This window comes from Stegodyphus dumicola, chromosome 6 (assembly GCF_044657685.1).
Source record: "Stegodyphus dumicola isolate Sdum_Otavi_A_Nest chromosome 6, ASM4465768v1".
In the NCBI taxonomy this organism is placed as follows: domain Eukaryota; kingdom Metazoa; phylum Arthropoda; class Arachnida; order Araneae; family Eresidae; genus Stegodyphus; species Stegodyphus dumicola.
In genome coordinates, this window is record NC_140773.1 from 133619515 (window position 1) to 133636160 (window position 16646).

The 16646-nt window shown below is 32.6% G+C and overlaps 1 protein-coding gene across 1 annotated transcript in view; it reads right to left on the reverse strand.

The window, feature by feature from the left end:
• Positions 1–16646, reverse strand: part of LOC118187358 (neurotrimin-like) — a 554812-nt gene that overhangs the window by 210328 nt on the left and 327838 nt on the right. The window contains exon 3 of the mRNA XM_085818899.1: positions 14013–14220. Coding sequence (XP_085675025.1) covers positions 14013–14220 — 208 coding nt within the window. The remainder of the gene's footprint in view (positions 1–14012; positions 14221–16646) is intronic.

Genomic DNA, 16646 nt, shown 5'->3' on the forward strand with positions numbered 1-16646 from the left:
ACGTTATCTTCCAGTTTTAAAGGTATACACGATGATAAACTTCATTTAGCACATTCTGTAAGGAATTAAAGATTTCATCGTATGGGTTGGTGTACAAGGATCAGTACGATAACCCGAAGACTTTGGCTTCGAGTCCGGGCAACCGTATTATCTATTTTCTTACAAAACCTCACTTCAGAAAATCTTTCTTTTCTGAAATTCTGTTGAGTCTAATTGGTCATCCTGGTTTACATACGTGATTATAATTTCTGAAATGCTAGAGATAATGAAACCAGAAACAATTTTCATAGTGAAATCTTTTTCTGACTCAAGAATTTAACCCTCTAAACATATGTCAGGTCATAGCAATACTGTTTATGAAATGAAAGAGCAATACTGTATTTCTGTCTGCGAGATATATCTCCGTTGGCTTGATCTAGGAAAACGATGCAATGATAAATTTACTTAAAAAGACAACGCTTCATGAAGCTCTTTCCTTGCTTATAATGTAATTAAAGAAATAGTCTTATTACAAGGTATGCTTCCTATTTGGCTTAAAAATACAAATATTTTGAAGGTTAACAATCCATGTGAACACCAAAAACCATCATCGGGTTATAACCACTAGTAGTGTTTGACTGATTTTCCACCCATATATATTATCTCTGTACAATACGTATTTCATAGATTTGATCTATCTACGCATTCACAACCGAATCAGACGATACCATTTCTTCATCCGATTTACAGCATATAAATTCTAACATTACAAACAGTATTTAATAGCAAATTTGGGGCAGTTATGATGGTTAAAAAATTAAAATTACAGTATTAGTAAGAGAATGCGATATATAATAAATCTAATTACTTCCATTTCTTTCCGTTAAGCAGGCTTTATTGAACTGTCTTCTGAACCTAATTTAACACATGAATAATGTGAGGAAAGTATATACATAAATTATTTCGGTTAGATAGGTTATTTTTTACGACAAAGAACTCTATGGCAATCTGTTTGGGAAGAAGAGTTCATCGTAAAATATTATAGTGGGAAAGTGGATTGTATTCTCAACAGTAAAACTAAGCAAACTCCCACGCCGACAAGAAAATGAACCTTATTTTCAACAAAAGATATATATTCCGTAATATTGTTTCTTGATTTAGTAACAGTCTCATATTTGAATAAGATATTAATAACTATTTCATACGCTAAACTGAAATAAGATAGCTTTGTCGATATAAGAAATACAAAAAAAAATATTTGTGAAAAGAATTTTTTAATTAAAAAATTACTAAGCGAAAAATCTTAAACTGAATCTTTTTTAAGTAAAGTTGTTTTTAATCATGAAAGTATTAATGCAAAAGAAAATGTGAAGAAGACACCTTGTTCAAAGTTTTTTGAAAAAAGTTGCAACATGAGCTACAATTCCGCTACTTTTTTTTTTTTTTTTTTTTTCCATTAGGAGTTCGATGTAATTATCAAAACGCTTGAAGAACTTAACATAAAGAAAGAACATATTTTCGATTTAATAATTAAAAAAATTGAAATTATCAGGAGCGGTGTTATGCTTCCACGTTGTGTATTATATTTGATTTTTCATAGAAGCTAGAAAAATAATGTTATCTTATTTCTGAAATAATGCTAAAACTATTAATTTTGTTAAAAAATTAAAGTGAAGTTAATGCAGTCTATATAGCAGTTCCCAGACGTATCCTGTATAGATCAGCTTGTACATATCTTCAGTATTAAGTATCATGAATATGGTATTCAGTGTTGCGCATTATATTTTAAGCACTGCGTCATCCTGCATATATTTACCGTATCCTGTATAGATCAGCTTGTACATATCTTCAGTATTAAGTATCATGAATATGGTATTCAGTGTTGCGCATTATATTTTAAGCACTGTATATATTTCCTGTATCCTGTATTTATCATCTTGTATATATCTTAAGTATCTTCTCTACATATAATAAAACAAAGAGTCTGTCTGTGTGTGTGTGTCTTTCGTTCGCGCTGCGCGTAAGCTAATAGACCCACGGCTACGAAATTTGGTACATAGATGCATCTAGACAAGAGCCAGTGCACCTCGAAGCGATTTTTTCGAAATTGAATTCGAATTTTTTTTATTTTATGTTTTGTGACAAAATCGCGTCATTTTCGGAAAGCGAGATTTTACTCTACGCACTCCAATTTCACGTCGTCATGAAACGTAGGCACTTAGCTATTTTACGAACTTAAAATAAATTTCGTGTTTCAAAAAATCGATTAAATACGAATTTATTTAACAAAGTGAGCTTAACACCTTTTCAGCGGGATTTTTTTTTTAAATGTTTATGTTTAAAAATGTACAGTTTATTTTTCTTTGATTTTTGAACACGTAAACTTTCATCCTTGCGACTGCTTTTACAAAAAGAATTTTGAAAAATGACAATATTTTGTATTTTTAAGAAATTTTTTAAATGAAGCTTCCGAGTACACTTTTCACATCTCACATCTTTAAAAATGTGATTTTGGCAATAATTTTCCTTATTGTTGTTGATAGATTTTTGATGAAATCGCATTATTTTGAATAGTTTCATTCTTTTAGAAATATGGGTTTGGCAAACGGTCGCACGGATTTTGCCGATTCTTCGTTTGGCGAGTAATGCGACTTATGGTAAACCCATTGCTGGATAAGTTATTTATGGTAACCGATACTTTTTTGTCATTTTATTTAAAAAATAATGCGTTTTATTATGCATAAATTCAGTGTTTTAAATATTATTTATGGCTTCTAAATATTAAAAATCAATTTAATTTTGCCTTTATTTTAAAAATGATTTTATTATGAATGATTATTTAAATAATTTTAATTCTATGCGGGATGTAATCAGCTCCCTGATTGGTTACTGAATATTTGTGCATTACCGCGCCATTTTAAAATTTTATTATTCATCTCTTCGAATTCCTCAGATTTCAAATGGAATAGATATGTCCGTTTCGAAGATGAATGTTGTTATTGGTAATTACCAAGAATTAGTTGTATCGGAATAAAAAAAATTGACCTTTGAGACCTTATATTGGCCAACCTGACTTTTCTAATCAAAGATTTATTTATAAATTCTTAATAGCGTCAGAGGAAATGTATTTTAAATTTTTGGAGAAAACCTCGCTAATTGCTTCTTCGATGAAGTGCGAGAGATGTGGATCACAGATGAAGATCGTTAGAAGACTTTTTTTTGTTTTGTTTTTGTGGTACTTATCAATATACGACAGGTAAAATACTTTAAAAAAATGTAAGTGCATAATTTTCTTTCACTTTGTAATTGTATACTTCAGCTTTTATTAAAAAAATTAATACAATGTTTTCAAAAATTCCTGAGATATTTATTGCCACATATGTTTTAATGTTAAATAATTAATTCCTATAAAACTTATTTTAAAGTATTTAACTAATATTTTAATTCTTTTAAACGTTGGTATGATGTTTTTAATTCGATATTCAATTTAAAAATATTTTAATCCAATTAAATGTTGGCGCAATGTGTTTATAGCGGTGTTTTATTCTATTATATGAGAGTAATAATTTAACTTTACTTTAGCATTTTATACTCTTAGTAAATGTATTTATTTACATTTGCCAGCCATCTTAAAAAACAAAGTTTTCAACAAAAAATTAATCCATTATTTTTAACGATATTTATTTATTTATTTATTTTTTTTAAGTTTCAAATACTTCACTATATGCGTAAAATACGTAAAAACAGCATTTTTCAAGATGGCTGATGACTGTAAAAACCGCGCCAACAATTGCGCCAAAGTAAATCGCCAAACATCCGTGCAACCGTCTACCAAAGTAGCACCTAATTTTTTTCTCTTGAAAATATAACATAAAATGTCATTAATTATACTTTGCTTTTCAGGATTTTTTGTTTTTTGTATTCTTTTATACTATTTATTGCTCATTTCACTGTTTTTAAGATATTGAAAAGTTTTGAGTGATTTTTTTTTAGGAAACAAAGTTCTTAACCTCCTTTATAGCATTTTAGTTCTTAAGATTTTGCAAAGGAAAGTTGGTTAATTTATTTATTAGGATAATTAATATTTGTATTAAGGGATATTGCTTATTTCATTGCAATTTTGTTATACGTAATAACTTTTTTTTGTGAAGTTTTTCTGCAGAGTAAAATTCTATGCAGTTTTTAAATTTAACGTTTGGCGTTCCCTTCAGCCATTTTTCCGGTACATTTAAAAGCGAGACGAAGGCTGGCAGCGAAGCTGCTAGTTAAGCATAAAGTATCATGATTTAAGTATCAAGTGTCGCGCATAATATTTTAAGCACTGTGTCACTCAGTATATATTTCCTGTATCTTGTATGTACCATAGTGTATATATATTCAGTATTAAATATTATGACTTAGGTATTGAGCGTTGCGCATTATATTTTAAGCACTGTGTCATCCCGTACATATCTCCTGTATCATGTATATATAATCCTGTAAATACCTACCGAATTAAGCATTCAGTATTATGACTTAAGTATTAAGTACAGCGCATTATATTTTAAGTACTGTGTCATCCTGTACATACTTCCGTACAAGGTACCGTGTACTATGTTCTGCATAATAATGTCTTAAGTATTGCATACTGTATCAAGTATAGTATTACGTATTGTGTCATCATATTGTACTAAATTTATAGTTGTACTAATATATTATATCTTAAGTAATGTGTTTTGTAGTAAATACTGTGTAGTGTAATGTGCCATCATAATGTACTAAGTATATAGCTGTACTTATCTTATGTAATAAGCATTGTAGTGAGTAATGTGTATTGCAGTAAGTAATGCACTAAACATCTATGTACTATGCATTAAGTTCCGCGTTATGTACCTAAACCAACTTTAATTATTTATCCCTGCGATATGTGCAACGTCCTGGAGTAATTTTTAGGCGTTCAATCCTTCTTTTATATTATATGTCTTTATGTGTTTATGTTTTTATTTTATGTGTTATGTGTGTGTATATGGGCTGTGTTCAGTATGTGTTTACTTGGTTGCGTTCGTGTAAGTATTTGTTTTCTATTTTCTGTTTTTATGTGTTATTCACTATGTAAGTACACTATGTGTGTACTAGAATGTCACTTCAACCACATATGTAATCCACCAACTTATGGCAAACAATTGCCCTAGTATGGCCTTGTAAACCTTTCTTAAATCTTAAATAAACTCTCGGTGCGGCCTCGTGCGGCTCCAGGAAGTTGTTGCTTCTGGATAGTGGAGGACGCGGGACATATGCCTCTCTTAAACACCAGGCGTCCCCGTCCTCCGTCACCTGTCACCTGCATACCAAAAGATTGAAAATATATTGCTTATTGTGATCAAAATCTTTGTTACTGTTATAAAATTATTATGGAAGGAAATTTTTAAACTGAAATAAAGTCACCAAATAAAAGATAAAATCGCCAAATAAGGCCGAAATATTGCATATAAATTTCCAAATGACAGATAAATGTCTTCAAGTAAGGAATAAGATAGCCAAGTAACTTGATTAAGGATTTAAGACAACCGTTGTCTAATGGAACCGGCTTTCCAAGTTTAAGAAAAATCAACTAGACTAATATAACGAAGAAGAAATTATTTTGCCTAATGGAACCACCAAATCAGCTAAAATCAGCTAGACTAAATAGAATAAGGAAGATTAAATTAATATTTTCTTTATTCACGCTAAAAATTATCTTCACTTGTTTTGAGCATTACAAATTTACAGATATTCTCTTTACGGAATTCTCATTATTTTATTCTGTTTAACCATTTTTATCATCGCGTGTGCATCGGAATCTCAGGGATAAAAGGCATTTGGTAAACCACTTTCAGAATGGACTCAAGAACATGCTACTCATTTCTTGTTATTATTGCAAAAAGTTTCTTGCAAATGAAAGCAACAAACATATGCATAGTTTGAAAGATCGCAGACCTGAGAAAGCAGTGAAAATTTGGTTACAAACATCCCTGAGAAAGATGTGGCAGTTAACCATCCATTGATAGGGCAAAAAGCTGAAAAATTAGCCATAAAAATTGAGAGAGATGATTTTGTAGAAACTGATGGCTAGTTTAGCTGTTAGGGGGAAACACTATTCACAAACGTATTCAATGTGTAGAAAATGATGCTGACATACCTGCCGCAAGAACATGTTTGTTAAATGAAATGTCCTAATATTGTCTACAATGTGCTGCTCTAAACATACATATATAATGAATACTACTGAAAGAGATCTTTACTAGGCGTTAGCAAACGTTTTTTTGCTTCAGATCAAAATCAACCAAAATATGTTGACCAATTTTAGGAAGATGTTTTAAGTCAGTGATACTTCCATTTTGTAACACACATTCTTGATGGATAATGAGATAAATTTTATTGATATTTTATTAATACAATAAATTTTATTTTGACAGATTACAATCTAATCTTTAAAGGTAAAAATTATAATTCAAATTATTTAAAAAACAAATATAGCTGCATTTTTCTCTTATCAATAGCGCTCCTGATGTTCAACTTGTGAAGTCAATATAGTCAAGTCCAGCTTATAGTTAGTCTTCTGAAGACGAGTACAAGCATCTGGATTTTCGATAGTAAAGCTGCTTTTGTTCTTACTTAAAATAAATTTCACGCATAAAAATGATTGCTCGCATTTATAAGTTCAACCACAATGCTGAAAATGCTAAAGTTTGTTGTTTGAAATTCCAACATTTGGAATTATGGATGGGGGTTGCCAGACTTACCAGTTTCTCCTTGAAATTATGTTACAATTTTTATTTAAAAAAATAAAAATGCATGTTCACTACTGCAACTTTGTAGTCAAACAAAAATGTTATTGTTATTATTTATTTTCGTTTCACTACTTATGTATCTTTAAAGTGCTCGTTCCATATTTATTTTTATATATTATCCTTTAATTCTGGTACTCAAGTAGTCACAAAATTATGAAATGAGTCACTCGGTGATCCGCGGGTCATAGGTTGCCGACATCTGCTTTCTCTACACTATCTTGCTTTGACTTAGCATACAAACACTCTTTTGCAAAAAACCCGAAGCACCACGAAGGAAGTGGTTGTTTCTCATGAAATTCAATATGTGTATAGCTCATACACAGATAATAAAATGATTAAAAAATCAAGGTCATAGTACCTGCTCAGGGTTCACAATCACCCATTGAGCGTTCAAATTAGTAGATGGTTGAACTACCCCTGGCGGCAATGCATGCTTGAATTCGTCGAGGAAAGGAGTGGTAGAGGTTCCTAATGTCATCCTGCGACACATTCTGCTAGGCATCCATCAGTTGTCGGTCTAAATCTGCGATATTATATGTTGCCCGAATCTGACGGCCTACAATGTCCCAGACATGCTCGATTGGTGAAAGGTATGGTGATCTTGCTGACCAAGGAAAAGTATCAACCGCACGGAGACAGTCCAGAGATATGCGAGCGGTATGTGGCCTGGCATTATCTCGTTGGAAAATGGCCCAGATGACGTTCCATGAAGGGTAATGCAACCGGCCGCAGGATCGTATCAAGAATCTTTGAGCTATTAAAGATGTAAGGAGGATAACTAAAGATGAGCTGCTGTCATAAGAAATAGCGCCCCGCACCATCACGCCAGGGGTTATGGCTGTATACCTTTGTAAAATAAAGGCTGATTGGGATTGCTGGCCCCGTCCTCTCCAAACACGAACACGGTGGTCATCTGCTTAAAGAGTGAAGCGGGATTCATCGCTTAACACTATACGATGCCAGTCTTATGGCTGCCATGATGATCGGCTGCGACACCACTCCAGACGACTCCGCCGATATCGTAGGGTCAAAGGCAAACGTCTTAAAGGCCTCTGTGAGCGTAATCCCGACTCAGACAAGCGCCGTGAGATTGTGGACGTTACCACGGGAGCTATAGATGTGGCTGTAGTGCGTTAAATTGTCAACAATGATACCGTTGAGGCGGTTCGGACCTGGCGAGAAATCATCCTATTTTGCCTCGCATTTGTGCTCCTTGGTCTTCCAGAGACTTCATTTGGTCGGCAACTTCCTTGTAGCAACCATTGCTGCCAACATCTTTGCACTGCAGTTGCTGTACGCTGCAGGAGGCGGCCTATTGCTCGGTATGACCTACCAGGTTCACGCAACCCTACAATGTGACCACGTGCGAAGTCGTTTAGTTGTCAGTAAGGTCTTTGATATAATACTGGTTTTATACTTTGGGAATTGCGCACAGAAATGCACGCTATGATCGCAATTCCTCTTCATTTGCCTTGAAACTTTAATCATTTGCATGTTCGATCAAGATGTTTTTGCATACCAAATTTCATCACGATCGCAAACGTCCTTCTTGGTGCTTCGATTTTTTTGCAAATGAGTGTATTTGAACTGAACGTTCAGTGGGATGGAAAATACAGAAAAAATGGTTTGACCGTATTATGCTGTGATGATAAGTGTAGTAAAAAAACGGGAACAATAAATAGCTGGGTAAAGAAAAAAATTGCTGATTCTTTAAAAGAGTACAAAGATTACAAGTGAACTATAATTGTAATTAAAAGTTGTAGATGTCGTCAGTAATTCTTAATGAATGGCTTTTGAAATGGGGTAAAATATGAAGAATGATATTTTTCTTACTGACATTTACACAGCGTATATTATAAATGTCTCTCTTAAACATATTGAAACTGTGTATTTACCAGCAAAGACTTCAGCAGCAGTTCGACTATGTGAATAAGGAATTATTAGATCAATGAAAGAATGTCTTCGTTAAATGAGTGTTAAGAGTTTTCTATAATATAAATGATATGTGTGTAAGTGAATCAGCACAGAAAAGTTGTCTTATTGATGCTTTGTATTTTATGAATATATCTCGAAACTCTTCCTCAGAAAATACAATAAAGAAAGCAGTTCAACTTTTTTAACCCATTCTAGATGGCGTTTATTTTTGAAGACCATCCGCAAATTTCGTTTTTTCTTTATATATACCAATTTTAATAAAAAAAAAGCATGTGTGCAGTAGAAATCAATCACTTTGTAACATACGTCGTAGAAATAAAATGATTGAACGCCATCAATGCAATGCAAAACAAAATAAAGTAACATCATTAAATTGGAATAAAATTTTTTCTGAAAATAGTCAGATAGCATTAAATCGTTATTTTAGATTCAGTGATGAAGAAAAGAACATAATCCACATAAAATTTTTTTTAAAAAAATCGGAGTTCAAAAAAGATCATACGGATGACCTCTTTTAAGTAACTGTTAGAGACCCCCTTGCCGACAAAAGGAATTGTTTTTAAATCACCGTCATCTGCCCATCTCTCTATACCTTCACTAACTTCAGTTTCAAGAACTTCGATTTCACTTTCATTATAATCTTCCTAATCTCTTTCCTAAAAAATATCAACAAGTGTATCATCTAAGAGTTCTATTTTAATATTCGTATCACCCTCATATTCCAGGTCATTATCCATAATAACACAATTTCGGTTCTTTTCTGTTTTCTGCAAGCAATAAATCATCACTTTCACTATTACTGCTCATTTTTGACTTTGGCTCATTTTTGACACTGGCTTTGGTTCACTCATTTTAGAGACTAGACTGAAACAAATACTAAATTTTATGTTCACACACTTCTAAGAAACCATTTTATTTTAAACCAGTCTTATCTCGACGTCTTGCATCGGTTCGCTACCATTTCACTTTTCCAATTTGTTCCAACAAATATTATTTCGTTGTTTTATATTTAAAGAAATTAAATAATGAAGAATATGCATGAATGTATGTATGTTTCTCGCATTGTGAAAAACCAGTGGTACCTAGAGACATCAAATTTTGAATAACGTAGTCCTCCACCATAATATGGGTACCTGAAATCTCGATTATGGAAATTGTTTTATTGTCTATTTAATATTTTTTAAAAACTGTAACGAATTTGATTAACAATATGAAAGAGAACAAAGTAGCAATGTACGTGAAATTTTTTTTTATACCAGGCGCCAGGCTATTTATCGGAAATTCTAAAGATATGCTGTTTTAAATATTGTTAGCCCAAACGGATATTATCGTAAATGCTATCGAAACGTGTACGTGTGTGTAAATGAAAAATAATAGTCCCTTTGGGCGTAATATAAAATCTGAAGGCTTGATTTTTTCCCTCCGCAAATGTAGTTGCTCTTAGGAAAAACAACTTTCTATCCTAAGAGCCTGATGAATCTGATAAATACCAATGCAATTTTTGTGGGAATTGTAATAATACTCTCAGTCATCTTCAGAGGAAATGAAACATTTGTTCTTTTTTCAACATGAATTCAAATCAAATGTTTTGTTAATTTTATTATATGCTTTTGATGTTTCAGTTGATTTAAATAATATAAAATTCGTAAATTAAAGCATATATTTTTAAGAAACTGTTTAATAAACTTAGATGAATGCGTGTCATAAGTTGTTAGATATGCACCACAGATATACATGTATATGACGTTCATATCATTAACGGAGAAGGCTCTGTGCACTATATGAAATCCACCTTTCCATCCCTTAGTCATTAAAACGTTCTTTTTTTTTTAGTAAGCCAAGAATGAGATGATGTTATGCAAATTTTCTCTTCACAATAGAAATTTTGTCTCATAATATGCAGTGAAATTTTAATCAGTTGCTTCCAATTAGCTTTTTGTATACATTGTGTTCTTTCTTATGATGTTCTAAACTTCTTAAACATAGAGTTTTTGTAATGGGTATTATGTTTCTGTTTTAAAAGGCCTCAAAGAATAAAAAAATAAAAGTACACTGAACTCTCTCTAAGCCAGTTTGTGGTTCAGAATTATTTGGGTCTTCTATGGAAGTAATACCACAGGAAAGTGTTGCTCAGTTCCAAGATTTCGTCATGTACTCAGGTATAGGGGGTCTTAGATAGATAGTTGCTACGTGTGATACTATTGTAAACACACTGTTTGGGAAGAGAAAGAGCACTTTTTTGGCTAGAATAAAAATACTTAATTTTTTTAATGTATTTTCTTCATTGCAATAAAACAACATAAAAGCAGAAACAAAACGGCTTCGTATTAACTCTTAGACAACCGAACCTTTACTAACCTGTGTATGCTTAAAATACCGATAGGCCCGTCCCCGTCTATTACTCGTTCCACCCGTTCCCCCCTCTACCTCTGTGCTTTAATGGCCGGAGAAGCCATTAAAGCACAGAGGTATGAAGATTTCAAATGACATCCTTTCTACTTCCTAAGAAAGAAGCATCCTTTAGCCTTTCAGGACAAGCTGTCTGCAACTATACGGTGCATTTGGGGCAATTACTCCTGCTACTGTTGTGTAGCAAATTAAAGTAATTAATCTAATTAGAGCTATCAAAATTTAATGTATTAATTATTATTAATTTTATGCTACACAACATGTATTTTTTCAATTAATTATTGGTATTGTTTGGTCAATTTTTTATCTGAACTCGCACGCAAATATTTTTAGCTAGCGTTATTCATTCTTGCTTGCATTCGAGATTGATTACTCACACAATGGATCTTGGTAAATTTTCACGTAATAAACTATAATTTTCATGTCTTAAATTAAGTTAAACCCTTAGAATTTAATATCAATAGAAGCAGAAAATTTAGCACTTTAATTTGAGACTACTTTCATATCTCTACTTTCAACAGAATTTAAGTTATAGCCTTTTAATTAACAAAAACTTCCTAAGTATTTCCCTAGCAAAAAGGGGGAAAGAAGCGTTCCAAAAATTCACTTCTTAACAGAATTTCGGGTTCTTGTCCAACGTGGGAAGCCATTTCCGGCCGGGGGAGTTTAATAGTTGTCATTCGGAGTCTCTGCACCTGCACAGCTGGCCTTGGTTTGGCGCGAACTTGGCGTGATATTAAGTTCTGGTTCGTTGCGGAAAAAGTAGAAATTTTGCATTCCTTACGGCGGGAGTTTTCGGCAACTGTTTTTTCACCTTTTCGGGCGGGAGTTTAGCCAAGGTGGATGTCCCGTCATATCTAAAAGGGGTTGTTTTCGCGGCAGTTGGCCCTTCTTGCCCCTGGCTTTTCGTGTGACTTGCACTTTTGGAAGTGCTTTTAGCTGTCCTCTGTTCCCTGAGGTTCACAATAATGCATGACGAAGATGCAGATTCTCGGAGCCTCGACCCGAGATCTTGCTACGTTGCCTAACTGCAATAATTTCTTCAAAATGACTTTCTAACAGAAAATTCAACATTTTCCTTCATAGCCAGCATCTGTTTGATTTGTTAAAAATGTATCATCGGATTCAGTTTTCGTATCCAGCGAAGTTCTTCAAAAATTCAGCCACCTCATCGACTTTGCCAGCTTCCCAATGAGTAAGGAAAGAAAAAAATTATTTTTTCTCTTGCTGGTTGCTTGGCCTGCCTTCCCGAAAGATCCAGTGTTCCAGAGAACTTTTGGCTCCGTTCGTTGTCTTCTGGGTGATGTCTTGGTGTTAGCGTCTTTGAGAGCCTTAGTCAGCGGGCATTTCTACATCCTCTTATATCTGGGTCCGTCTCTGATGCCAAGTTCCAGTTCGTCACCTGCCTGAGCCGTTGGTTCTACATAAAGGAGAATCCCTGGTAACCAGTTGATATTAATGCCATGTGACTGCATAGTCGTTCCTTAAGTATAAAAATAAGTTAAAATTATCTTTTGTCTTAGTTTAGTTCAACCCTGTTAAGTTAACTAATACATTTTGTTAGGTAATTGAGGGAATAATAGTTAACCATGCTAAGCTTACCAGAAATAACTTGTTAGAAATAAAAGACATTTTTTTTAATAGATAATTAAGTTAATGAAATTTGGTTAAGGGTAATTAATTTTGTAAAGGTTAATTAAATTTGTTAAGGGTAATTAATTTTGTAAAGGTTAATTAAATTTGTTAAGGGTAATTAATTTTTCTTAAAGTTAATTAATTTTTAGTGTATCAGATATTGAGAAAGCCATTCCTTAACTCAGTTGGCAAAAATGAAGGTAACTTAATTTCCATCACTGCCTCGTCTTAGAAATCTTGTTAAAGTAGTGTTTTATTATAATTACTGTTCATGATTTTATTTGTGTAATATAACTTTTCCATCGTTCCCGGTTACGGAATATTAATAGAGTAAGTGCAAATTTTCAATTATGTGTAATATTGATTAAAATTTCTGCATCTTTCTGGTTATTGTAATTTAATGGTCCCTAGAAACCATAATAAGGAAAGTTAATTTTGTGCATGTAAAGGTTGAAATTCTAGAAATTGCACCCGGTATTTTACCTAGCTTGTTTGTTAATCTGCAAATGATCAATTGAATTAAATATTATGTTTACAAAGTATGAATGTGTTCTCAAATAGCCTGTGTAAAAAATGTTGTAGGAAAATATAATTGGTTATAATATTGGTCAAGTTACAGTATATGTTAAGGTTAACTGTTAAATGTTAAATATTTTTTTCCCTCTCCGGAGAAGGTAAATGTTTTTCCTGTTAAAAATAGTTCTGTCTGGTTTTGATATCTACCATTAATATTTGATGCTATATTATTAGGCTCAATAAACTTATATATTTTCTTTGGATTAATTAATAGTATGTTTTATTTGATTTGTTCATGTCACTCACCAGTACATAATTTTATATACATACATTCAAATTTGAATTGTGAGTTATTCAGTCAAATTTACACAAAGCAATGAATTATTAAAATTTGAGTAAGGTTAGTCGGTTAGGAAAATTGTATTTCTTGTGTTTTTGTGTCTTAGCAAATTAACGTAATTAATCTAATTACAGCTATCAAAATTTAATGTATGAACTATTCTAAATTTTATGTTACACAGAACTAATGCATAACTTAGGGGGAGGAAAGAAAACAACATCATAATTTCGGGCGGTAGTGGTTGTTTGAAAGAAAGGTTGCCTCAGGTCTTTTCGCCTTGAAAGGGTTAAAATACGGATTACACAGATGATTTGGAAAACCGAAATTAGTTGGAGTTTCACTTACTCACTTAAATGGTATTCGTTTCTATACAATTGCGTGAAACTTACCGACGACTTCTATGTATCCAACTTGTGTCATCATTGGTACCGTATTTACTTGGCACATATATTCTCCGCGATCTCGCTCTTGTACATTGGAGATATGCAACCACCACGTTCTGTAACTGTTGTGGCTTACCTTGTACCGGGAACTTCTTGTGATGACTCGGTTTTGTAGAGTCAATAATGTAAATCTGTTGGTGTGGATCCAAGCCACCTGAAATTTAAATCGAGAAAATAAGTATTGTATTTATTGAAATTCATGGTCATTGCTCAGTTTTATTTTTAATTTACACTAAAAATATTTCAAAAATTACTGAATTCAGAATTAATAACATAGATTGCTTTCTAAATATCATAAAATATTTCACTATTCATAGATGATAATTAATTCTTATACATTTCAATGCAATTTAGCCCATATTAAAATACAATTATTTCAGTTATTTTACTCTTAGAAACTGCCAGCAATATATACAAATATAAAAATCTCTTCACCTTAGTGAGCTATATGAATAATCATCTTTCCTTCTAATTCCATTTAATCAGTTGTTTCGACATAAATTTTTTTATATTGAAAGGAAAACCTTCAGAACTATAACAAACCTGAACTCACATCAGTTCGATACTTAATATTTTAAATATTTTCTTATTTTTATCAAATATGATTAGTATTAGGGCAAATTTTCACAACGCTGAATTCTACTTGCAATTTCCTAATCCATTAAAGAATCTGATATGGACACATTACGACATCCTTATACTACCTATTAAATTACACACATTTTTTTCTGCACTTCATTGAAACCTATTCCTCAAATTTCAGTAGAGATATATTTCTCATTCAAGTAACTCAGTTCCCACTTTGTGGCATGACAAAAATATATCATATATCAAAACATGATCATTAAAAAGGGTAAAGTGTAGAAAAACCTAAAACACGATATACAGTTAAAAACAATAAAATAAAATGCAATTAAAATTAGCATGCTAAAAGAAGCAATTTGGCCAAAGTGCAGGAGGGCAAAATTTTCACTGCCAAAAAAAAAAAAAAAATAGTTAACTGCTGGTCCCATTGGGCGAAAAGACAGTGAAGCCGGTACATCAACTGAATTCACTATGCTACTACTAAGAGCTTCAGATATAAACAAATAGCTGCCTTATTAGAACTAGTGACACTCAAACTTTTAACTGTTGATAATTCGAAAACTATTGCACAGAGATTAATTAAAGGTCGGAACATAATTCAATCACATTTAAAGCATAAAATGGACAATTTACCAAAATATGAGAATAGAAAATATAAACTGAGCTCACCGAACCGGGTAACACAGTAGCAATGTGTAAACATTTGGTGCTTCCGATAGCAACGAAAAAGAGAGGTTGCAGAACTACATGTTATAGCAATCATATACACAAAATTTTTATAGTTCTATGGTAACTCGTTTTTGATTTATGCGAGATACATATATACATACGTATCGATGTGACGAAAAATATTTTTCGAATCCATTTTTAATCTATTTTAGAATTCGTTTTGGAAAAAGGGGGCCTTTATTGTGTCCGTAAGTTCGGATTGCATGTAAAAATATCGTTCAAATTAATTCGAGAGAGGTCAAAATGGATATTATATTTGAAATATGATACCCGGAATTTTTCGCGATTACAATACTTCCTTTACTTCGTACAAGGAATAAAATGGAGATAAATATCTAAAGTGATTAGCAAACTCTTTATGAAAAGCACATACATAGAGATAGTCAATCGTGACACCAGGCCTTGCTACCTTGCAGTTAAAGTTACCGTGGCAAGAAGAACGGCCTAGCAGAGGCCGTACATTAGGATTGCTGAACACTATTTGTTTCACCATGTTTTGATTCCTGGCGAAAAGAGTGGTTTTACGCGAGTTGTTTCAACATTCTCAATGTGTAACATAAATACAAACCAGTTTCTTGTAAAAATTCCTCTAAGGAATTCCTTCCGTTAGGTAGATTGCCTTTGTACTCTTTACCTTAATCAGTTACCCTAGCATATCATGTATCATAAGTATGAATATAGCATTTAGCCACTGGTGCTGATGTTTTGCATATTTCTGCTCACAGCGTTCTTCATGTTTTTGACTACAGATAACGAAGAGTATGCTTGAAATTTTGTATTTGATTGATGAAACCTGCATATGATACCGTTGTTATGCTTTAACAAACTTTCAAAATGTGTTGAGTAAACGACAATGTGTTGAGTAAACGAAAAGAGTACGAGTAGTTTTGTGGTTTCAATAATGGCAACATGTCAGATGAAAACTGCTGCGTTTCGTCCACTAACTAGCAGAAATGAGCACAACATTGAAAAGTGAGACAGGATCGTTCAAAGTCCATTGATAATATTTCTGAACAACTACCACCCTAGAAACTACCGCAGCAGCTCCCTAGAAATTTCTTAACAAATTGTTACAGAATCGACCATCCAACATGGATCTTTATTTATTTATTTATTTATTTATTTATTTATTTATTTTTTCTGTATTTTTGTTTTTGCTCCAGATCTACCAAATCGTGAGCGGTAAAATCACTGTAAACTAGCAATTTAAACTCCGGCGAAGGTTGGTTTTATGAGAATTTTCGTGATTTTTCTCATGTGTAATAT